This window comes from Lutra lutra, chromosome 4, assembly GCF_902655055.1.
Source record: "Lutra lutra chromosome 4, mLutLut1.2, whole genome shotgun sequence".
Lineage (NCBI taxonomy): Eukaryota > Metazoa > Chordata > Mammalia > Carnivora > Mustelidae > Lutra > Lutra lutra.
Genome location: NC_062281.1, coordinates 26,819,722 through 26,845,496, shown reverse-complemented (window position 1 = coordinate 26,845,496; position 25,775 = coordinate 26,819,722). Strand labels below are relative to the sequence as shown.

The window sequence follows — 25,775 nt, the reverse complement described above, 5'->3', positions numbered from 1 at the left end:
AGATCAACAAGGAAATAAGGGTCTTAAATGACGCATTGGACCAGATGGACATCACAGATATATTCAGAACATTCCATTCCAAAACAACAGAATACACATTCTTCTCTAGTGCACATGGAACATTCTCCAGAATAGATCAAATCCTGGGTCATAAATCAGGTCTCAACTGGTATCAAAAGATTGGGATCATTCCCTGCATATTTTCAGACCATAATGCTCTGAAGCTAGAACTCAATCACAACAGGAAATTTGGAAAGAACCCAAATACATGGAGACTAAACAGCACCCTCCTAAAGAATGAATGGGTCAACCAGGAAATTAAAGAAGAATTGAAAAAATTCATGGAAACAAGTGATAATGAGAACAGAATGGTTCAAAATCTGTGGGACACAGCAAAAGCAGTCCTGAGAGGAAAATACATAATGATACAAGCCTTTCTCAAGAAACAAGAAAGGTCTCAAATACACAACCTAACCCTACACCTAAAGGAGCTGGAGAAAGAACAACAAAGAAAGCCTAAACCCATCAGGAGAAGAGAAATCATAAAGATCAGAGCAGAAATCAATGAAATAGAAACCAAAAAAACAATAGAACAAATCAACGAAACTAGGAGCTGGTTCTTTGAAAGAATTAATAAGATTGATAAACCCCTGGCCAGACTTATCAAAAAGAAAAGAGAAAGGACCCAAATGAATAAAATCATGAATGAAAGAGGAGAGATCACAACCAACACCAAAGAAATACAGACAACTATAAGAACATACTATGAGCAACTCTACACCAACAAACTTGACAATCTGGAAGATATGGATGCATTCCTAGAGACATATAAACTACCACAACTGAACCAGGAAGAAATAGAAAACCTGAACAGAACCATAACCAGTAAGAAGATGGAAATGGTCATCAAAAATCTCCAAACAAACAAAAGCCCAGGGCCAGACGGCTTCCCAGGGGAATTCTACTAAACATTTAAAGAAGAATTAATACCTATTCTCCTGAAACTGTTCCAAAAAAATAGAAATGGAAGGAAAATGGCCAAACTCATTTAATGAGGCCAGCATCACCTTGATCCCAAAACCAGACAAGGATCCCATCAAAAAAGAGAATTACAGACCAATATCCTTGATGAATACAGATGCAAAAATTCTTACCAAAATACTAGCCAATAGGATCCAACAGTACATTAAAAGGATTATTCACCATGACCAAGTGGGATTTATTCCAGGGCTGCAAGGTTGGTTCAACATCCACAAATCAATCAATGTGATACAATACATTAATAAAAGAAAGAACAAGAACCATATGATACTCTCAAGAGATGCTGAGAAAGCATTTGACAAAGTACAGCATCTCTTCCTGATCAAAACTCTTCAAAGTGGGGGTGCCTGGGTGGCTCAGTGGGTTAAGCCACTGCCTTCGGCTCGGGTCATGGTCTCAGGGTCCTGGGATCGAGTCCCACATCGGGCTCTCTGCTCAGCAAGAAGCCTGCTTCCCTCTCTCTCTCTCTCTGCCTGCCTCTCTGCCTACTTGTGATCTCTCTCTGTCAAATAAATAAATAAAATCTTTAAAAAAAAAAAAAACTCTTCAAAGTGTAGGGATAGAGGGCACATACCTCAATATTATCAAAGCCATCTATGAAAAACCCACCGCAAATATCATTCTCAATGGAGAAAAACTGAGAGCTTTTCTGCTAAGGTCAGGAACACGGCAGGGATGACCATTATCACCACTGTTATTCAACATAGTACTAGAAGTCCTAGCCTTGGCAATCAGACAACAAAAAGAAATTAATGGCATCCAAATCAGCAAAGAAGAAGTCAAACTATCACTCTTTGCAGATGATATGATACTATTTGTGGAAAACCCAAAAGTCTCTACTCCAAAACTGCTAGAACTTGTACAGGAATTCAGTAAAGTGTCAGGATATAAAATCAATTCACAGAAATCCGTTGTGTTTCTTTACACCAACAACAAGACAGAAGAAAGAAAAATTAAGGAGTCAATCCCATTTACAATTGCACCCCAAACCATAAGATACCTAGGAATAAACTTAACCAAAGAGAGAAAGGATCTATACTCAGAAAACTATAAAGTACTCATGAAAGAAATTAAGGAAGACACAAAGAAATGGAAAAATGTTCCATGCTCCGGGATTGGAAGAACAAATATTGTGAAAATGTCTATGCTACCTAAAGCAATCTACACATCTAATGCAATCCCTATCAAAATCCCATCCATTTTTTTCAAAGAAATGGAACAAATAATCCTAAAATTTATATGGAACCAGAAAAGACCCTGATAGAGGAATGTTGAAAAAGAAAGCCAAAGTTGGTGGTATCACAATTCCAGACTTCAAGCTCTATTACAAAGCTGTCATCATCAAGATAGTACGGTACTGTCACAAAAACAGACACATAGATCAATGGAATAGAATAGAGAGCCCAGAAATAGACCCTCAACTCTATGGTCAACTAATCTTCAACAAAGCAGGAAAGAATGTCCAATGGAAAAAAGACAGTCTATTCAACAAATGGTGTTGAGAAAAGACAGCCACATGCAGAAAAATGAAATTGGACCATTTCCTTACACCACACATGAAAATAGACTCAAAATGGATGAAGGACCTCAATGTGAGAAAGGAATCCATCAAAATCCTTGAGGAGAACACAGGATAGCAACCTCGTTAACCTCAGCTGCAGCAACTTCTTCCTAGGAACATCGCCAAAGGCAAGGGAAGCAAGGGCAAAAATGAACTATTGGGATTTCATCAAGATCAAAACTTTTGCACAACAAAGGAAACAGTCAACAAAACCAAAAGACAACTGACAGAATGGGAGAAGATATTTGCAAATGACATATCAAATAAAGGGCTAGTATCCAAAATCTATAAAGAGCTTAGCAAACTCAACACCCAAAGAACAAATAACTCAATCAAGAAATAGGTAGAGGACACGAACAGACATTTCTGCAAAGAAGACATCCAGATGGCCATCAGACACCTGAAAAAGTGCTCCACATCACTCGGCATCAGGGAAATACAAATCAAAACCACAATGAGATACCACCTCACGCCAGTCAGAATGGCTAAAATTAACAAGTCAGGAAATGACAGACGCTGGCGAGGATGCGGAGAAAGGGGAACCCTCCTACACTCTTGGTGGGAATGCAAGCTGACACAGCCACTCTGGAAGACAGCATGGAGGTTCCTCAAAAAGTTGAAAATAGAGCTACCCTATGACCCAGCAATTGCACTACTGGGTATTTACCATAAAGATGCAAATGTAATGATCTGAAGGGGCATGTGCACCGGAATGTTTATAGCAGCAATGTCCACAATAGCCAAACTATGGAAAGAACTTAGGTGTCCGTCAACAGAGGAATGGATAAAGAAGATGTGGTATATTTATACAATGGAATACTATGCAGCCATCAAAAGAAATGAAATCTTGCCACTTGTGACAATGTGGATGGAACTAGAGGGTATTATGCTTAGCAAAATAAGTCAATCGGAGAAAGACAGCTATCATATGATCTCCCTGATATGAGGAAGTGGAGATGCAATATGAGGGGTTTGGGGGTAGGAAAAGAATAAATGAAACAAGATGGGATCGAGAGGGAGACAAACCATAAGAGACTCTTAATCTTGCAGAACAAATTTAGGGTTGCTGGGGGGAGGGGGTTCAATAGAGGGTGGTGGGGTTATGGACATTGTGGTGTATGTGTGCTGTGGTGAGTGCTGTGAAGTGTGTAAACCTGGCGATTCACAGACCTGTACCCCTGATGCTAAAAATACATTATATGTTTATAAAGAGAGTGACAGAACATTTTGAAAATGCTTAGAGAAACAGAAAAATCTGTTCATTCATTTTGGGGAATAAGCTCTAAAACAAACTGTTGTTAACAGATCTAGGCAATGCTTTAATATTTCCATCTTATTATTACTATTATAGATTCCTTAAGAAATATTACAAAAATGTAAGGGACATCACAAGTTCAGGGTAACAAATGTGATTTTCTACATTAGAATTTATTTTATGTTCATGGGAAACCAGAAGGTGGGTGTATCTCTGCACATGACTCATGGAATCAGTGGGATTTAAATCAGCAATATCTTAGTGTTTGGCTATCACAGAAATTATTTTATTGTAATATATCCAACTCTGATTAATTAAAGCAGTAGGAATATATTTCTTCCATTCATTAAACCTTACAGAGTTCAACGTACTTCAACATGGTGAAATTTGTGAAATGTGAAATTTGTGCTTTAGAAAGAACACTATACAAGATTTCTCCCAACTCAACTTAAGAGGAAATGCAGAGCTAAATATTTAAATGATTTTAATAACTATCAAAGGAATGAAGTTCTGCTTTCCTTCCTTCCTTCTTATTTTTTTCAGTAAGTACTTAAGAGCCCACACTACCCAAATAACTGGAAATACAGCTGTGGACAATCAGAATGTATTCTTGCCAACATGGCATTTACAATTTATTAATTATATTAAATAAGTGCTTGTAACTTTAATGATTATGGCATAAGGGGAATCAGTCAGGAATCTTCCCGAAGAATTGATATCTAAGCTGAGCATCAAGAGAGAAATGAGCAGACCAGCTGAAAGAATGACAAGGTTCATGAAGGGTATATGTGTGCAAGTCGGGTCAACCTGATACCTGAGTTTCAATCCAAAGCTAAGTTACTTGATCATCTTCCACGTGCACATGCACAGATGCACATACATGAAATTTGCACCCTACATATTATTCAGAATTCACAATAAAAATCACTCCTCAATCCAACAAACTCTATGTCTTCCTTGGTACGAAGATTATGCATACAATACCATTTTCCAGAAAGAACCAGCAGAGTGAATACTCAATTTGGTTACTAAGAATGAGACTTCAGTATTGCAGGAGTTGGATTGTTTATTTTAGAAAGGAAAACAGCACATTGAGCCTTTCCTTAAACAAGCAGGGAAACACAACATAACTTTTAGGCAGAACAGAAACCTAGCATTTATAGCTGGCCTTTGTGAAACTGAGCAAAGTCCCTTAAGGGAAAAGGAAGAATTGAAATTACTGTTTAAAAGTATTCATCTCTTTGGTAAGTGATGGATCTACTGAAAAGTTTGCTTTTTCCTTCTTTAAAGTTTTCCCAATAGTTTCAGGGACTTATCTGTGAATCTATATTGCAAATGTCTTACTTTTTGAGGAAAGGGAAATATGGCTAACAAGTGAAATATATTGCTTCTGCAACAATTTTATATTGCTAGCCTCATTTTGAGAGGATTCATCTATCTCATTATTGTGTTTACATACTACATTAGATCCTTGTGAATAGCTTTCTATGAATAACAACACTGCCCTTATTTCCATGTCTGCCATAGCAATTATCTGGAAATTTTGGAAACACCTAGAGCATCCTTATGCAAAGGTCTAGGCAGTAGATGGAAAGGAGATCTGCATTTTTGAAAAAAATTGTGAGGCAGACAGGTTGATAGTATTATTTTTATGAATAACTAAGTTTATTTGCCTTCACAGTAGTTTGCCTACTGAATGGATCCTCAGCAAGACTCCTTGCCTAATGTTCTCCAAATAGAGCATATAATATGTATGCTGCAGGACAGAAGTAAGCATAAGCAATAAAACATATCTTATATATATGTTTTTTGATATTTTGTTTATTTATTTGACACACAGAGAGAGAGATCACAAGTAGGCAGAGAGGTAGGCAGGGAGAGATGCGGAAGCAGGCTCCCTGCTGAGCGGAGAGGCTGATGTGGGGCTCCATCCCAGGGCCCTGGGATCATGACCTGAACTGAAGGCAGAGGCTTAACCCACTGAGCCACCCAGGTGCCCCTTACACATGGTTTTTAAAGAAATTTTTATAAAGCATTTATTTTTCAGAGTTTTTCTACAGGCAATCAAAGCATCCTACATGCTTATTTTAATGAAAAAAAAAGTGGCACTTTGAGGTGTAGGAGAAAGAATTGAAAATACTTTGATAGATGTTATGCTTATAGATTTTTAAAAATATATAAGATGAAGTTATACTTAGAATGTTATGGTTATAAAGATCTTTGAAGTGGACTCAAGAACTAATTTCTTTATAGATGATTTGTCTTTTCCTTAGGTGTGCTATAATTCAATTCTTTTTGAAATTTTTAAACAAATCTTAATCTTTCTCAAAGTATTTGCCAGTCACTAAAGCATATCCACAATCAACTAGTGATATCATCTAATTTAGGGGTGTCTGTTAATCTCTTAAAGATACATCCTATTTGAATAGAACATTTAAAGGCTTTCATTTTAGGGAAAAAAAGGTATTATTCCTTACAAATTTAACTCAAGGAGTTCCATGTATTTAAAGGTTTTATGTATCTAAAGAAAAAAATATTCTCTCAGAAGGCCCAGTTAATTAAGAGACTTGTCTTGGCAGAACTGGTTTTATAGCCATATTTATAGCCATTAAGAGAAAAACCTCCCAAACGTGGCATTATAGAGCACAAAATCACTTCAGTTTACTATATCCAGTTACACCCATTTGACCTTTGTAGGTACCACCATTAATTCAGTTATTTTTAATAAATGTTTGTTGCCTACCAGCTAAAAAAAAAAAAGAAGGCCATAAAACTGTGCCTTGAAGACTCAATTGGAAAAATGAAAGCCTTACTATGCTTATTTCTACTTTGTTCCTGAAAATAGATAGGTGTTGAGATAATATGGCCTATCTGTAACACTGTGAAGGTTTTTTTTATCATAGTTTGCACAAGACATGGTGATAATTATATTTGTTGAATTTGTAGGTAACGACTGATCAACAAATACATATTTTTTCTGGGAGAAGAAGAATCATAAATATTTGTATTGTTAAAAGGAGATTACTTTAGGGCAACTGCGTGGCTCAGTCTGCCTTGGGTCAGGTCATGATCCCAGGGTCCTAGGATAGAGCCTCACATCTGACTCCCCACACAGTGCGGAGCCTGCTTCTCCCTCTGCCTGCTGCTCTGCCTACTTGTGATTTTTCTGTCTCTCAAATATAAATAAATAAAATCTTTTTAAAAAGGGGGATTTTTACTTCAACATTTGTTCCCACATAACGCTGTATGCTCATGAAGGGACCATTATTATGAATAATGTCAGTCTGTGTATAATCAAAAGTAGTTATGTGTTATTTTTGGTTTTGAAGGAGGACCAGAGTATATAATATCCACCTACCTGTTATTTCCAGGACAATGGAAATGTGTGGATGGGCATATACCAGCTAGCATGAATTCAGCAACTAAGAACTAAGCATCCTTCAAATGTATATGCATTATATTTCCCTCATCTGATCATAACCAGGCCCAAGAGGCCTCCCTATTGTAAGTGTAAGAGTTCATCTAAGGCCAGATGTCCCAAGGTACTTTAGAGAATAAGTATAAGCCATACATGTATCTCTTTTATTTTGGAAAGTATTTCTGCAATGGAAATTAAATGATTGCCCCCAGAATACCTCAGGGTAACATTGCAATGTAATAAGTTGTTCTGTGAAAAAAATATATCTTAACTTAAATTGGTATGTTAATTTAGAATGTAATTTATGAGACTGTTAAGGTTCTTGGAGCAGGTGGCTAACTTACACCATATATAAACAACCAGTCATAAGTCTTCCGCTGTACATATTGGTGTCTATAAATTGGTATCCCCTCGCCAGCTAAAGCACCAGCTGTCAGGAGGTCTCCTTCAGCAGCACAAAACTGTGTATATTCTCTCTCCATCAGAATCAATATATTTTGTTAAAAGGATACAAATATTACTACTATATGAGTCACATTTGTATAAATGTTATAATTATGAATACTTAAATCGTACTTATTAACATCATAATCTCAATGCAAATGAGAGCACTGTTTAAACTCTAAATATTATTCTACTGTAAATTTGTTAATATTATATCTCACTGAAATTACAGAGGAAACTAGGCCTGATTTAAACTCTTTGTGGAGACATTGTTTTAAAATTAGCCAAATATCTCCCCTTCGTTCCCAAACTTTGACTTCTCTGCTCTAGTTTACTATTGTCTAAAAAATAAAAGCATATCCACAATTCTGTTCACATAAGTGTAAAGTGATATTCCTTCCAGAATCCATGTTAGCAGGCTTGTGTTTTGCAATGTTCAAAAATAGCATTGGTTCATTGCACAACTTCTGTGTATTTGCACACAAACAAAAATAAGGTTCAGTGTCCATCTTCAAGGGGGAAATGGAGAGAAAATTCTGAACCCAAGCAGTTGTAACTATAATCTGGTGTGAGTCTAATAGGTGGAGGTGTTGTTTTTAAATTAAAGGCCTCCTAAAAACATGTGTTTAGACTGAGCCAAGACTAAAAGCTTTACTTTTCAGTGCCAACACACGTGTTCAAGTGAAGGTACAGGGCATGTATTACAAATGACAAAGGAAAATTTTTTACCATACAGAGCCTCAATGTGTATGTCAGTTTATTTTGGGGGGTGCATATATGAAAATTCTGAGGTGTCGCTCTAGGGCAGAAATAGGCATAAGGACCACTTTATTAGCTCTAAGAAACTAGACAATTAAAGTGGTAACATTTTTTTTTTTTTTGAAATAGGATAAGAAATACAGGGAGGCTGATGAAAAAGGCAGACCCTGGAGACCCTAAAGTGGGGAATGGAAATTCTCCATGGATGAAAATTGTGAGGATCACTCTAAAGAGTGATCCAACTCCAGTTGGATTGAGGGAGTGTCACAAATTCTATACTAACATCAGAAAGAAATACTCTTCGGAGTATAAAAATAAGACTTCGTGAAATTGTGTGTATGTGGGTATTGGTGTAGTAGCTGAGCATGGTGGGGAGTAATTGTAGGGTCCAGGGAGAAAGACTGAATTCATGGCATGATTGATTATGTGTTTCTCTCTGTTTGTGCTTTTATATTTTTATTTGCCTTTATTCTTAGTAGTAATAATAACTTATGCCATCTCTCCGATATGAGGAATTTGAGAGGCAGGGGAGGGTTGTGGGGGGTTAGGGAAGGAAAAAATGAAGCAAGATGGGATCGGGAGGGAGACAAACCCTAAGAGACTCTTAATCTCCCGAAACAAACTGAAGGTTTCTGGGGGGTGGGGGTAGGGATAGGGTGGCTGGGTTATGGACACTGGGGAGGGTATGTACTATGATGAGTGCTGTGAAATGTGTAAGCCTGATAATTCACAGACCCGTACCCCTGGGGCTAATAATACATTATATGTTAACAAAAATAATTTATGTCAATTCCTTTAACTCTTTTTAATAATCTGATCCTTAGTCTTATCCTTTGTAAAATAGGCGTAGCAATATTTACCACCTAATTCTGTTGTTTAGTATTTTTGTTGCATTTATAAGTGTGCCCGCTCACAGGAAGGATAGAGATAATTCATTAAAAAGAGCTGATCATTGTACCTAGAATAGAGTAGGTACATAATGAACAGTTTCATCTTTTAAAAAATTTTTATTTGCGGCCCTTTTCCTAAGGCAGTATAAATCATAGGTTTTGGAAATAATGGGACATGGAAATGGATCAAGCTGGGAAATAGGAATGCACATACAGTTAGCTAAGAAAAATGGAGAGAGTAGGTTTTATCTCAAGGGCTTAACTACATGAATTTAGGAATGGCTACCTAGGATGTTAGGTAGAGGAAGTACTGTAAGGTCAATTCCAGTTTCCACAAGACATAATGCTGGAATCAAATAGTACCATCGATTCCAGCATTCGAGCATGGTAGAATTGGCAGCATTTTTCCTGTATCTTTTCTCCTCATGACCTCTGGAAATGTTTTACAATAGGACCTATCTGTACTGACTTGCTTACATTTTTCTCTTTTTTCTTTCCTTCTTTGCTTGCCTGCTTCCTTCCTTCTTTCCTCTCTCTCCACTCCTTTCCTCTCCTCTTCTGTCCTCTCCTTTCTTTACTTTTCCTCTCCTCTCCTTTCTTTTTCCTTTTTTCCTTCCTTTCCTTTTTTTTTTCTTTTCCCTTTAAATAGGTCTTATTTAGAAACCTGTTAGCTTGTAGATACAAGAAGATATTCTTTTTTTTTTTTTAAAGATTTTATTTATTTATTTGACAGAGAGAGATCACAAGTAGATGGAGAGGCAGGCAGAGAGAGAGAGAGAGAGAGAGAGAGGGAAGCAGGCTCCCTGCTGAGCAGAGAGCCCGATGCGGGCCTCGATCCCAGGACCCTGAGATCATGACCTGAGCCGAAGGCAGTGGCTTAACCCACTGAGCCACCCAGGCGCCCACAAGAAGATATTCTTAAGGAGCCAAGTTATCTTTATAAAATGCAGGACAGAAATGTATCTCTAAGATTTCTTACATTTCAATGTTATTAGTTTATGTCTCTAATTGTGACTTGATTTAAAAGAGAAAATACCTCTTGTAGCTGCTCAAAACCAATCAATTAAATAATTAGCACACAGTTATGTGTAGGCATTATTGTAAGACACTAATTGTACAGGAGTGAGTAACAGACTTCTTGGTCTTAAGAACCCTGTATTTCAGTGTATGTGTGGGGAATTAGTGGAGTAAATCGGGGTGCATATGGTAAATAAGCATGCAAAAAACCAAGAAAGTATCTGGTGATTATATGGTTATTTGAGAGAAGAAAAAAATGAAATTACAGAAAAAGGAGTAGAAAGCACAAAATAAGGTCTAATAGGTAAATAAATATAAATGGAGTAAATTCAATGTACCAATAAAGAAAATAAAAGTATAATTCCTATGTACCCAAAAATAAGTTTCCATAATATATAAAACAAAAATGGTCAAAGTTTTAAGGAAAAATTAAAAAAAAATAAGAATTACAATAATATGTCCAAGATTGCTCAACCAAGGTAATTTTTTAAAAAACTGTGAGGATATAAATATTTGAGAAAGACAATTAGAGAGCTTAATTTAATGGATATATATAAAAACCTTCACCCATCAATTAAATGGTGCTCTTCTTGACTGGCACACAGGGACAGGCATAATAATTGCCCATACCACAGGCCATACAGCAGTCATGCCCAGGAATTGGAATCATACACATTTTATGACAGTGTAAGTAAATTGAAAATGTATAATTAAATAGAGGTAGATACTAACTCACACTATTTCTAAGTAACTGGTAAGCAGAAAAAAAATCATAATGCAGTGGTATTAGGACAAGTTTAGAATGATTAATAATGAAGCTCTACACTTTTAAACTTTTGCAAAGCAGGTAAAGTGATACTTAAAAAAATATATAACCACAGAAGTTCATATTAGAAGATAACAATCTGGGGTGCCTGGGTGGCTCAGTGGGTTAAAGCCTCTGCCTTCGGCTCGGGTCATGATCTCAAAGTCCTGGGATCGAGCCCCACATCGGGCTCTCTGCTCAGCAGGGAGCCTGCCTCCTCCTCCTCTCTCTCTCTGCCTGCCTCTCTGCCTACTTGTGATCTCTGTCTGTCAAATAAATAAATAAAATCTTAAAAAAATTTTTTGAAAAAAATTAAAGACAACAATCTGAATATTAATAAGTATTGATTTCAATAATGTTAGAAAAAAGGTAAAGCAAATCCAGAGAAAATAGAAGGGAATAAATACTATGAATAAAAGCAATATTAGCACATATACTAAGCAATGTTAATAAAAACACACAACACCAAATAAAGTAAGAAAATACTGCAAATATGTTTATCCCAATACAGTTGAAAACTTGGAGGGATGAAAATAGACTTAAACAACAGACTTTCAAAAATCTAGGATAGGGGTGCCTGGGTGGCTCAGTGGATTAAACCTCTGCCTCAGGGTCCTGGGATCAAGACCCATATCTGGCTCTCCGCTCAGTGGGGAGCCTGCTTCCCCCTCCCTCTCTGCCTGCCTCTCTGCCTACTTGTGATCTCTCCCTGTCAAATTAATAAATAATATCTTAAAAAAAAAATCTAGGATAAAGTAGAAAACCTGGATGGATATATAACCACTAAGATTCTACTGCATCAAATCACCAAGTCCCTCTTTTTACAGTGAATTTCTAGCAAATGCTTAAGAAACAGATGATTCCTATCTTATACAAACTATGTCTAGAAAAGTAAGAATGCTCCCAAAGTTAGGGAGTTGCATAATCTTGATCAAAACCAGAAAAAGATAATTATAAGGAAGGAAAATTATAGACTAACCTCATGGTAAGAAATTCAAGATAATGAATTTTTAATCCTTGGTAATAAGCCCATAGCAATATATACCATAATTACAAAAACTCAATATTTTAGTGTACTGAAATCAGCAAAGTATAATAAAAACAAACAAAAAAAAGGGAAATCACTTTTATCCTATGAATGTGAAGATGTTTTAATTTTAGAAAAAGTATAATAAAATCTACCAAATTAAAAGATTCACAAAGGAAAACCTTATAATATTTTCAATAGCTGATGAAAAAGCACTTGATAAATTTCTTTTTAAGATTTTATTTATTTGTCAGAGAGAGAGAGACCACAAACGGGGGAAGAAGCAGGCCGAGGGAGAGGCAGGCTCCTTGCTGAGCAAGGAGCTCAATATGGGACCGGATTCCAGGACCCCGGGATCATGACCTGAGCTGAAGGCAGAGGCTTAACCAACTAAGCCGCCCAGGCATCCTGCAGTTGATAAAATTAAATCCCATTATGATTAAGCAATTTTTAGTAAATCAGGAATGGAAGGGAACTTCTTAAAATTGACAAAATATATACCTAGATAGTGTAACATTTTGGATAAGAATCTCAATTCTGGAGTCCACTCTGAATCAAATTTTAGCTCTGCGACATGATTGAGCCAGTTACTTAACATTGTTGTGTGAAAACTTCTACACTCATAGAGGTAAATGATTTTAATATGTAAATAACATTGAAATGTCCCCGAAAACAACGAGTCAAAAAAATGTTAGCCTTATTAACATTACGCCAACCAAGAGTAAATATTATACTCAAAGATAAAACATTAGATGCATTCTCTTTAAAATCAGTAATGACCAAAAAAAAAAAAAATCAGGAATGACAGAATAATGACAATCACTGTTTTAATTTGATGTGGTACTGAATTTCTCACCCTGATCATTAAGCCAAGGGAGTGAGGGGTTGGGGAGCATATAGATTAGAAAAACTAAACAGTGAAACAAAGCAGAACTGACACTGTTGGCAAAGAAAATCCAAAAAAGTCTATAGAAAAATTATGATAACTAATGAAAGTTAAGCCAGTTTGCTAGAGACTAATTACAAAAATCAATGTATTAGCAACAACCAGTAAAATCTAATAAAGATATGATTAACTATAATGGAAACTATAAGACATTTAAGATTTAGACGAGAAAGATTTATAAAGAAAATTATAAACTATTACAGAAAAATAATGAGGAAGGTATGAGTAAACTGAGAGATATGTCATTATAATAGATGAAAAGATTAAATATCATACATCCTTCAATTTATTCTAAATAATTTATAAATACAATGCAGTCCCCATCAAATTCAACAGGCAGAGAGAACGTAATTCTAAAATCAAAATAGAAGTTAAAAAGGTTAAGAGACACCAAGACAATTTTGAAGAAGGATAAGAAGGGGGTACTCTACCTTCCTCATAGCTACCTTAAAGTTATAGTGGTAAAACTAAGCTATAGTAGAATACTCATAATGGTCTGTCTAGGTAGCCAGCTTGCTGGGTCCTGCCTGCCTGGTGTATTACTCTCCATGTAATCTTCCACATGGAGAGATCGGTATGGTGTTTAAGTTCAACCCTGCATAAGACCAATACTTCCTAACCCATAGTTAGAAGGCCTAAACTTCTCCAGAGTCCTCTGGCTTGGAGCATTTGCAGAGAGCCCCAATAAATAGCTGGCAATCCAAATCCTCACTGTCTGGTATCAAGCAGCTTGTAAATTCTTTCACTGACAAGGCCCTTTTCTTACTTTCCTCTGTAAGACAAGAGACTCATAGAGGGCTCAGCCTTTCCAGTGTAATGAAATCCACATCATGTCTATATCCACTAGATAACATGGCCTTGGCACGCATTCCCAAATTTTGTTGGAGCTATTGGAGGATTCCAAGCATCTGTATATTGCTAATTTGTGAGTTTTCCCTTTCCCTATGAAAACCTTCCTTAAACCATGCCATGTAAAGTTGTGGAATTAATCTTTACTTCTTTTGATAGACCTGAAGAGACATACCTCCTCTTCCATGGCAAATACAAATGAGTTTCAATTGTATATTTAATATTATATTTCTTAAGATAGGAATAAAGAGATCTGAAGCAAATATGACACGATTTTAAGGTCAGGTTGGATGGTAGATATTATGAAGTTTGTTTTGTTATTCTGTATAAACTTCAGTTATTGAAAATATTTCATAATGAAAAAAAGCCAAGTGGTAATAAATCTAAAATATGTATTTTTAGTACTCAATTGATAACTTGAGATAAATTATCAGTATATCCTTTTTGAACTCAGTTATTGAAAAAAATAAATTTTAAATTTAAACAACTAAGATCTATTTTTTCTCATAGTCATAGAATAAAAGTTAAGAAAAATGTATTTATAAACATCTATAAGCTTTGTAATCCATTTAAATGCTTACAGAAATATTCTAAAATATTATAATTATCACTATTTTTTATTCTCCCTGTTCTGAATATTGACACATTCAAATATCTTTGGACATTTTCTGAAATGTAATTATCAGTATACTTTGTTCTCCTTATCACTGAGTGTAGTCTCCAAATAAAGATGAATCTTCAGCTTGAAAAAAAAATTTTTTTAAAATATTTTGTGGTCTTAGCCAACTACCACAGTGTACTAATTGCTAATTTGTTTGCCTGATACATTTCCTTTGGTAGTAATCTGGGAAATGCTAATTTCCTTCTCACTGATAGGAAAAGCCTATAGTGAGAGCCCTTTTATAAGATGAATTGTAGGTAGTCTGCATTAAGAAATACACAGACAACTGACAATGGCCAATACAGAATTATTCTCCTGTATAAAATACAATCTAAATCATGTTGCTGGAATCAAATGTTCACATTTACCTTTATATTCTAAATGAAATCCAGTGTAACTAACAGATCCATCACTCCGAAAAGCCAAATGCATAGTATTGGAGCTGCTCTCTATTCTCTCTGGTAACTTGCTGTCTTGAAAACTTCCAATCAGCGGGCTATTACTGTCTGGTCCATCATATATATAGAGAAAGTCATAGTTAGGTTCTATGCTAAAACTAAAAAAAAGAGAGAGAGGGAGAAAGAGAGAAAAAGAATTGGAATGATTACTGCTAAGGTGTTAAGTATAGTAGTCAATACTCATATATTAAATTCAGTCAGTATCTTTTTAAAAATAACAGACCCTGGCAATGTAAACTAAGTTGAAAATTCACCTGGCAACAACACATTGAATATCAATATCAAAGCAGTGGAAAAGGGAAAAGACATCTTGATATTTTCAAATATTTCTAAGTTATCACTATGTCTACAGGGAATACAATGATAGTAAGGCAATTTCTAATGAAAGGGTACAGGATTTGGAGTCAGAGAGATACATTGAAGCCTTGCTTCTGCCCTTGGTAGCTATATATCCTCATATAAGGCACTTTATATACGTAAAATCTGGAGGACAACATCTATCTAAAAATTTTTCATCCAGATGTCTTGCATTAGGAAAACGCAACCTCTTTTTTCTTTGTCAATGATATTATTTGACTTGAACTTCAAAATTTACAAGCATATTTGCTGTTTAAAATTCAACTCTACATAACCGATTCAAGCGAAAGTTTGAAATGCAAAATTTACATTTAAATTACTCAAATGAGGTCCTGCACATTGTATTAGGTGTTCTTTTTTCCCAAAAGTAAATATATTTTCTTCTTTTAGAACTTGATGTAGGAGAAATCATACCAACACCCTGTTTGTCAAAATTAAATAATGTGCAAATAAGGACATTTCAGCATGTAAATTATTCAAATCAATATTTTGATATTCCAGATTTGCCTTAACAACCTTCAAAAGTATGAGAATTGTCCCCTAATAATTACAGAACACAAATATTTAGAAGCATAAGACATGTAATCATTTTTCTATTACCTAGCTCATACTGTAGCAAAGAGAAGGATGGACTCAGTTGGGTCATTAAGAAAAGCCAAAAAGTTCATGATATTAAATAAAACCAGTAAAGCTTGCAATTGTTAAATATGGATCAGTGGAAAAATTATCTTGTCAAATTTCATCATCTTTGCATATAAATAAGAAACTTGTTAGGAAAGAAATGTTCTTTCCAAATCTACTGAGTTTATAGAGGTTAAATTTCCACAATTCTAAGTCTTTACTTATGTATGTAGAAAGGACAGGAATCCAGGTAGTTTACTTGTGTATAAACAGTGAAGAAAGACTGGTATGATACATGGTTTCCAAACTTTCAATAAATAAGGTGCCTCATATCATGAGAAATTTAGGGGACCACCACACTGTTCTATTCTGTTTAATTTATTCAATATCTATCTTCATTAAAGCTAAATCAGTTAATTCCTCTTGAAATCTTTTGGTGGAATGTAAGGCCTAAATTTTGGTAATTTTTGCTGTACTTTAGGAAAAGTCAGAAGATAAGGCCTTATTTTGTTACTTATTACGCTTCTTCTGGGTCAAAACACAATATTTCTGAACTACTTTTCTTTCAACATTAAGATTTAATGAGTATTATAACTACCTTACCTAGGTCATTGTTGGCAGAATCACTAGGCGCAAGTGCTTTATAAATGATACAGCTGTATGTATTATCCTCAGAAACCCAAAAGCCTATTTAACAATGGAATGAAGCCCATTTGTTTTTAATTTCTAGTTTGGGCCTAAATAAGTACTTCAAAATACTACTTTGTAACTTCTTTAAAAGCGAGAATAAAACAAAATCTCAGCTGTAATGACTATTTCTCCTGAAAAAAAAAAATGTAGAGTACATTCTAATAGTACATTCCATTTTATAAGGCAATTTCATAAATATTAACTTGGTCTTCTCGATAATCCTGTGGTATAAGGAAGGGAATATAATTTCCATTTTCCCAATGAGTACACTAAGGCCCTGAATGTCAGTGATCTCCCAAGGGTCATAATAAATGACACAGCTGGAAATCAAATTTAGGTCACGTGTTTCATCTAATACAGCCTTCCACCACTCATTTATTAACTACAATAATTCCATAAGCCCACTAAGGCCTGTATCATTCAAATTGACATTTCTAATGTCTGTACTGCCATTTCTTCAACTGTAAAAATGAGTATAATAACCTCAGCAAGTTGTCTTATAGCTGGGTCCTGGCATATAACTAACATTGTCATCACTGTTGCTTTGTTACTACCAATTATCAATGTACTACTACAAATTATAGAAATAAAAAGTCTGCATATGTGCACTTTTATACATTTTTATGAGTTCAAACTGTTTTTAAACCTGGTTTCAATATATTAGAAAAAAAAGTACATATTTAACCTTAATATTTTACATAAATACCAAGCAGCTTTAACACACCAGCAGGAGGGATTGTGTTATTAGAGCCAAGCAGATCAATCTTGGACACCTTGGAAGGTTAGGAACTTTTCTACTTAAAGAACTCTTTGAGAGTTGCTGATTCCTAGCCCCTCCCCTTGAAATATTAAGGGAAAATGTTAGACCAGGTTTTGTGACAATAGGTGTAAGTTCCATGTGAAGAAACAGGTTTATTCCAAAAAATAAACTATCCAAGCTAACACAGAATGTGGTGGCAGAGTTTGAGCTCAAAGTCAGCCACCTTCTTTCCCACACAGGAAGCTGAATCCTCTGCTATTTCAGTACTAAACCTACCCAGCTACTGACATTACTAACTGACAAATGTAAATTCTGGAACACTCCCATGTAAAGCTTTATCATGAGACAACTTATGCTGAGAAATCATATGGGAATGATGCATCTCTTCTCCATTAGCTTGACTTAATGAGATCACCATAAAAATAACAGATAGAATACATCTTTTCACAAGCTGAAAGGTAATGTTGCACATATGGGTATTTAGAAGCTACAAAAAGATTTTGGGTGGCACACAAATAGGAGAAAAATATCCTGGAAATATTGACCTTTCAATCTTGAAGTTTGGGAAAAACTGCATTTTTTGAAGCAGCAATGGTAAATACAGGGAGAGAGGAAAGGTTACAAAGAGATCACATTTCGTGAAAGACAATAAACCACTTGACCTTTAACATGCTTCCTCTACACTCAAATCTGGTGAGGAGGCTCACCCACTAGCCTTCAAAACTACACTGGCACCTGGACTATTACAGAAGGCTGCAAACTGCTGATTGCTAAGTATTAGTACTGGAATTAATGAAAATTAATTAAAATGTCATATACAGAAAAAAAAAAAAACTTTGCCTAGTTTAAATGCTAAGGTAAAATGACAAGAAAATATTTTTTTTTAAATGTGGAAATGTATAAGAACTCACCTGATAAATGCCAAGGAGATGACATAGTCTGTGTTGACGCTGATGGTCCAGTCACAGTCCCTGCTATGAGGATATGGGTGAGGGAAGTTTGGTGAAAGAATAAAGCCTGAAGATCCTGTTAAATTGCCTCCACAGGGTGCTTTAATTTAAACAAACAAACAAACAAACAAACCCTTAAGTGATTAATACAATTTATTAGCTATCAATATTTGTGTAAACACTTCTCTAAAAAATTCAGAAGGTTTCATACACATCTGACTGTTTCTAGTATTGGATGGTTGAGAATACTATATTGTCTTTCAAGAAAGACCATTAAGGCATTAAAGACATATGTACATAGTTACATTGAATTTATCTTCTTCACTGGCTTCAAAAGACAAGAAGAAATTACACATGTACTTCTCTCCCTTTCTAATACTATTTTGTTTCATGTAAAAGATAAGCATTGGGTGCCTGGGTGGCTCAGTTGGTTCCACTCCAGTTGATCCTGGAGTCTGGAATTAAGTCCCACATCAGGCTCCCTGCTAAGCGGAGAGTCTACTTTCCCTTTGACCTTTGACCTTCTCCCCTCTCATGCTCTCTTTCTCTCTCCCCCTCTCTCTCAAGTAAGTGAATAAAATCTTAAAAAAAAAAAAAAAGGTAAGCATTGAGAAGAAGGGTATAGATGGTTTTCCCATGGTTGCTAAGAACAAATATGAAGCTTGCAGGGAAAAGTTAGAAACAAAACAAAGCAAAATGAAATCTCTAATAATAAGTAGAATAATGGGACATGAGATATTTGGCCATTTTCACATCTTCCCTGGTACCTTTTTAAAATGTATTTATGGAGGAAGATTTTTTGACAATAGTGAATGAGTGAGAATAGATAATTATCTGTGAACCTACAGCTCTGTACAACAAAACACTCTTATACTGCATGTTTTCATCTCCCTAAATTCTAGTTGTCTGACTGTTGATGAAAATAGACAGACACTACAGTTATTACAGCCCCAAACAATGGTTTCTGTAACACTTCACTGAAGAAGTTCTAAAACGTGTCAGGGAAATTCAAAGAACACATTCTTTAAGGGATTATTGTTGAAGTCTGTGTTTAACAGTTTATGATCGAAAATAATATATCATATAGAATTGGCAGCTTCAGAAAAAATAGAGCCATGAAGATAGCGAGGACTCCAGTGGTAGAGTGGGACAGTGGGGATATAAATACACACACACACACACACACACACACACACACACACACAAACAGACAGGAGAAAAAGATTCAGATCATGTTCTCATGATATCTCAGACATATAATCAGCACACCAACATTCTTCTCTTATTTGAGTTTTAAAATTATAGTTTTCTCATATAAATTTTATCATTCAGTTATCAGACTTTTCAGATCCTTTTGACAGCATCAAGCCGGTTTTGGAAGAAGGAAAGTTTTGGTTCTAGCAACATTGCAGATCTCTGTTCTTTGCCTAAGTATAGATATGCAAAATCATCACTATAATTTGGTAATATCTGCCATCTAAATTATGGATGTCTGCTAGTGCATTTCTCCATGCCACTCCAATACCCTTACCTCAGCATCTTAGTGACAGTAGATGCCTTTAGCCCCTACTCTACTGAGGATATTTATTTGCCCAGAACTAATTTATTCACCAGTGCTTACCTATCATCTGCACATCTTTGTAGATCTTATCAAATGATTAGACATAAATATGTCAGCTTTCTATAGTTCTCCCTCTTCAAATTTCAGTGTCTCCTGAATATTTCTCTCTATAATCAGAGAGTATAGATTCCCTCCTATTAATCAGGATAATACCCTCAACCAGGTCACATAATCACTCTTCCTTCTCTGGAATCTTGGTTCATTTATCACCTTCAATCTCTCTGGATTAATCCCCTTTGTCCACAGACATGTTCAGAAATCTTTCATCCAAAAAATAAAACAGAGTTCCTTATGACTGGTTTATTTTCACTTTTTTTTTTCAACTAAAAATGTTGAGGTTTACCGGATGATGAAGAAATGCCTTCGCCCTTTTGTGTTTGGTTAAATGGTCTTACTGTGAGGAACCACACTTCCCTGTATGACCAAGATAAAACTCACTTAGCATGTCTTAGGTAGGACCCTTTAAAGAAACTTCCTTATTTTCCTGTGATAAGACCCTGTAGATTCCCATTCTTTGACTCAAATGATTAGCTGAATTCATACTCATTAATCAGAATAACATGGTCATAACCAAACTTTGGTTAGGCTTCCATCCTTCCTCAGAGCCCCTGAACTCTGATCCACCCTCATTCTTGAGCCAGCACACAATACCTCCTGAGGACAGGGTGGGCTTGGAAGACATCATTCTCTGCTCTACTAATGGACTGAGCCACACTTTCATCCCATTTCCCTATACCTGGTTCTTTCTAGTCTTATATACTCCACTGTATATAAGAAAAATCCCTTTTACCTAATTCTTGAGATGCTTGTAGATCTTAGGGTCACCCTGTTCTCCCTATCACAATGGTTCCCCTGACAATACCCAAACTGTAATAGTTCTTTATAAATAGAAGTCTCTCCTTATTTATGATTTGTTGGGGTTTTTTGTTCTTGTTTTTGTTTTATTTTACAATGACATCTTTTGAAAAGGAGGTCTAATCTCATTGGCTCTTTCTTTACCTGGGTGCTGTATTTACTTATAGGCAGACTAACATGATTAACAAAGCAGGTCATCACCAGGAAAAAAAAAAAAAATCTCCAAGAAAAGCAGCAAAGTCTTCATCCTGAGAAAACTTATCTTTGGGTTTAAAATTGTTTTTCTTTTAAATTATATTTACAGAAACACAATAGCCCTTTTGTTGCTTATGGACTCTAGATGCTTTATTAGGTTCTTCGCACCTCTTGTTACCTCTCCAAACATTGCTATCTCCCTCAGCATCCTTGTCCCCAACACAATCACTTCCTAGCCTAGCTTGGAATGCCTTTTGTATTGATTCATTTTATTTTTCTCGTCATATCTGCAGCCTTTCTTCAGGGTTGACTTTCACCTTAAATTCACTCTCCTTGTTGGAATTCCACTTCTAATTTTCTTCTAGTGTCTTTGTACAGACCTCAGTTTTATTGCAGTATGTGTCTTATTTTACTTCATCTTTATAATTGTAGTACTCTCCTGAGTTCTTTTCCTGGTCATCTCTGATTTCTGTTCTGTTACATTTTTCCATATTGACCATATCCAATTTTCAGTTTCTAAGCCATATACCCAAATGCTCACTAGCTATCTCTACCTGATAACATACAGGCACATCAAACACAGAGCATCTGACATATCCAAACCTCAACTCAAATATGTTTCTTCTTTTGCATTTCTAAGCTGTTTGATTAGTGCTGTCATCCACCTATATTCCCAAGCTAGAGGTTTAAGATTCTTCTCTTTTCTTTGCTTCATCCATGCGCCAATCCATCAAGAAACACAATCAAGACTCTTCAGTTACAGATCCTCATAGATGTATTTCAACCCATTCCTCTTTCCTTCCCTGCTACCTATTTCTAGATCTGATTCTTAACTGTATCCTGAATTATTGCAATGGCTTCTTGTTTCCCATGCCTCTGGCTTCCTTTAATTCATCTTCCTCCCAATAAAAACACCTAATCATACTATGCTTATGCATATAATTCTGCAGTTGTTTCACATTGCCTGCATGATAATGCCCCAACTCCAAATCAGTTTTTATGACCTGATCCTTGCAACCTTCCCAATTGTATCAACCACCACTCTAGACACATAATTTATGCTCAGATACTAACAAACTCCTTCTAGTTCCTGGCACATCTATGTGTTTGCCCATGCTATTCATTTCTGCTGAAATGTTTTTTCTCCTCTGCATGTATAGAACTCTATAATGTTTCAGGATTTGCCACTGCCTCCAGAAAGTTTTCCTGGAAGTTCCCAACCTGGACTCTAATTCAGCTGTCTTCAACTTTGTCTCATATGCACAACAACCTCTATCTCCATCAATTTCCTCACCATATGTACTTAAATATTACATTCAGGTGTCTTCATTCATCATTAATCTGTAAGCTAAAGATTGTGTCTTGTATGATGTTTTAAACCTGGGATTCAGCACATACTACACATTCCATAAAAGTTTATGAAATTGCTAGTGGCTCCTTGCATTGATTAAGAAAATAGTAAAAATAAATGGAATGAATGAACAATCTAATTTGTACCTATGTATTTTGATAAAAATAATAGCATATTTTGCTTTAGAATTTATAAACTTACATGTGAATTTACAAAAAATTACAAAAATATGTGTAATAACGGAAAATGTACATATGTATGTATATATGTATAAAAGACAGAATGACAGCAAAATGTTGCGTGTATGTGTGTTTTTGCCCCCTCAAACTATGGTAGTGGCATTATGTGTAATTTGGGAGCCTAGGAGAGCAAATTTGTTTCAATTTTCCTTATCTTTCACAGGGAACATTGGCCCCCTTTTTTTTTTAAGATTTTATTTTATTTATATGAAAAAGAGAGAGTGAGTGAGAGAGAGAGCATGAGCAGGGGGTAGGGGAAAAACAGACTCCTCAGCTGAGCAGGGAGCCTAACATGGGATTTATTCTAGGACCCTGAAATCATGACCTCCAACATAGGCAGACGTTTAACCCATTGAGCCACCCAGGCACCCTAGACTTTTTTATTGTCAGATGTATACACACGCACATGTCCATATATATTTTTATATCCTTTATCACAAAAGATATAGGGAAATTTTTTAAAAGATATAGGAAAATATATTACATATATTTTAAGTATCTTCTGGACATTTTCTATGACCATACTATAATTTAGGTATAAGATCATCTAAAAATTCTTTTGATTCCATTATTTAAGTTATTTACCAAAGTTTTCCCAATATAGTTCATTGCTATAGTTGATTTTGGAAATCCACAAAAGCCACTGAGACAAGCAGAGGTATTATCCGAGGTTTGTGTATTCCAAACATTGAGTAAATAAAAATTTTCTATTCCTTAAAAATACTAAACTTTAAACAGCACTTGGAAAATATATTTCTATTTTTATGCATCTAATCATCAAGGACCCAGAATAAGATTCTCCTTAAGTTGAATGGATTTATGAATTCAATTTTTAGTTAGGTTCCATGGAATTTGGACATAAATGGTTTGTTCTGAGTGTTGTTTCTCACGAGATAGTTGCACAGGCAACTGTTGATAACTATTTCCCAATCCTAATTTTTTTTTAAAGATTTTTATTTATTTATTTGACAGACAGAGATCACAAGTAGGCAGAGAAGCAGGCAGAGAGAGAAGGGGAAGCAGGCTCCCTGCTGAGCAGAGAGCCCAATGCGGGGCTCGATCCCAGGACCCTGGGATCATGACCTGAGCCGAAGGCAGAGGCCTTAACCTACTAAGCCACCCAGGTGCCCCCCAATCCTAATTTTTTGACCCCATTTAGGTTTGTTTGTGTATACTAACTTTGCAGCCCACCCGCACTAATGTCTTTGTTATTTACCTTCATATCTAGTGCTACTACTTTCCCTCTGGAAATGTCAAAGTAATCTTCACACTGTCAATTTTGTTGGAATGAATTCCATTAACTCTTAAAGATGACGTCCTTCTATTTGGTACTTGCTTAAAGGCTAACTACTTCTATATGCAACCAAAATGCTTTATACTCCAGGGTCTGAGACATAGACTTATGGAGTTTCTAAAAAGTTCAGGGTTTAATCTTTGGCATAGTATTTCCAATCATGGAGTTCTTTCTTATCAGTTTCAGAGGTCAAGATTTGTGCAGTCTTAGCAATTTTTCAGACTTTTTTTTTAGGTTATTTTCTTCTTCAGAGAATCTCTAATGCATATCTTCTCCTCAAGCTATCTTTTCCTACCAAAAAATAATACACAGCACAGTAATTCATAAAAAACTTTTTACAACCTGCTCAATTTAAGAAAGATTTAGTGTTTCACTATTTGTTCCCCTAGAATTAGGACTTGCAAGCTAAAGTCTTGTCTACAAATGGAATTTTATAATAGCCTATCACAAAACTCTTTCATCCTTTATGTTTTGTATTTTAGTGTTTCCTAGAATTTTAGTGCAAAGCGGTTGGATATTTTAGGATTCTAAACATAATAACACTTGACATTATATAGCCTTCTGGTAATTCTAATAAGCAACACCCTTTAACTAGTTTGAAGAGTTACAATAAAAAACTCCTACAGTAAGTCTGTAGTATTCTATCATTTCTTCTTTACATGAAGATTCTCTTTATAAGAGAGTCAAATTCCAATTGTTTGGAATGTGGTATTTTAATTTAATTGGATGTTTTCTAGGTTAACTGAATAGTAAACAAACAAATGGAAAGTTCATTCTCTTTCTTTGAAAATGTTTCTTACCTGTATTTTAGTCCTTGTTTTTGTAAGTGTACTTATAGTAAGTGTAAATTAATCAATGACTGATGATCTAGAATCTTGCAGTGGTACATGAAGAGCAATGTACTTGTGAAATGGAAATAATGAAGAGTAAATGGGAATATGGCTAAATTTGAACTGGTTTAAGCTATGCCCTTATTCTGTGCCTTTTTTTTTTTTTAAGTTTCTTTAATAAGCTTTTCTCTTGTTATCTGTTTCATTTTCTACAGAAGTCTAGAACCATCATTACTCCCTGGCTGGTTTGAGCCTTTAGATGTGTCTTGCTTTATGCATTAAGTGTTTTTAAAATGCCAACATGTAAAAGACAGAAAATATGATGTGAAAATATAGATTTTTTTTTAAGCTTTCACTTCACTAATCGGTAGGTTCACAAGAACAGGGAACTTCTCTATTGTGTTTTACTGCTAAGACTTCCATATTTAGAACAATGCCTAGGACACACTGAATGACTAATGAATTTGAGCTTGCAACTCCTGCATATGAAGTTACAAGATGGGGGTAAAAAGAATCTAAATTGAGTGCTTGAGTTTGTTCCCTTCTGATGAGGTACTAAACACTTTTCCTATAACCATGTGACTCAAAAACCACTATGAAATGATTACTGAAAATGCATTTATGATTTGGATATAAGTGAATAAAAATAAGGTTTTGTTTCCTAAATGTGCTAGATTTGCATACGCTGAATACTATAAGAAATACAATTATGAACAAGGAATGAATGAAATTGGAATCTTCTCTCAAGTTGCTTACAGTATAGTAAGGAGAATATATAAAGAAAGGAGATTTTGAATAGAGAGAACATACTTTGGTCAAAATCTGTTGTAAATTCATGATGACAGTTCTAAAACACTTGAGGTAAATTGTTTCAGATAAGA

The 25,775-nt window shown here is 35.3% G+C and overlaps 1 protein-coding gene across 5 annotated transcripts in view; it reads right to left on the bottom strand.

Moving 5' to 3' along the window:
* Nucleotides 1-25,775, bottom strand: part of CSMD3 (CUB and Sushi multiple domains 3) — a 1,255,873-nt gene that overhangs the window by 260,099 nt on the left and 969,999 nt on the right. For all 5 annotated transcript variants that reach the window (XM_047727675.1, XM_047727671.1, XM_047727673.1 and 2 more), the window contains 2 exons: nucleotides 18,471-18,609; nucleotides 15,042-15,229 (listed from right to left, as the gene is read on the bottom strand). In XM_047727675.1, the coding sequence (XP_047583631.1) occupies nucleotides 15,042-15,229; nucleotides 18,471-18,609 (327 nt within the window). The remainder of the gene's footprint in view (nucleotides 1-15,041; nucleotides 15,230-18,470; nucleotides 18,610-25,775) is intronic.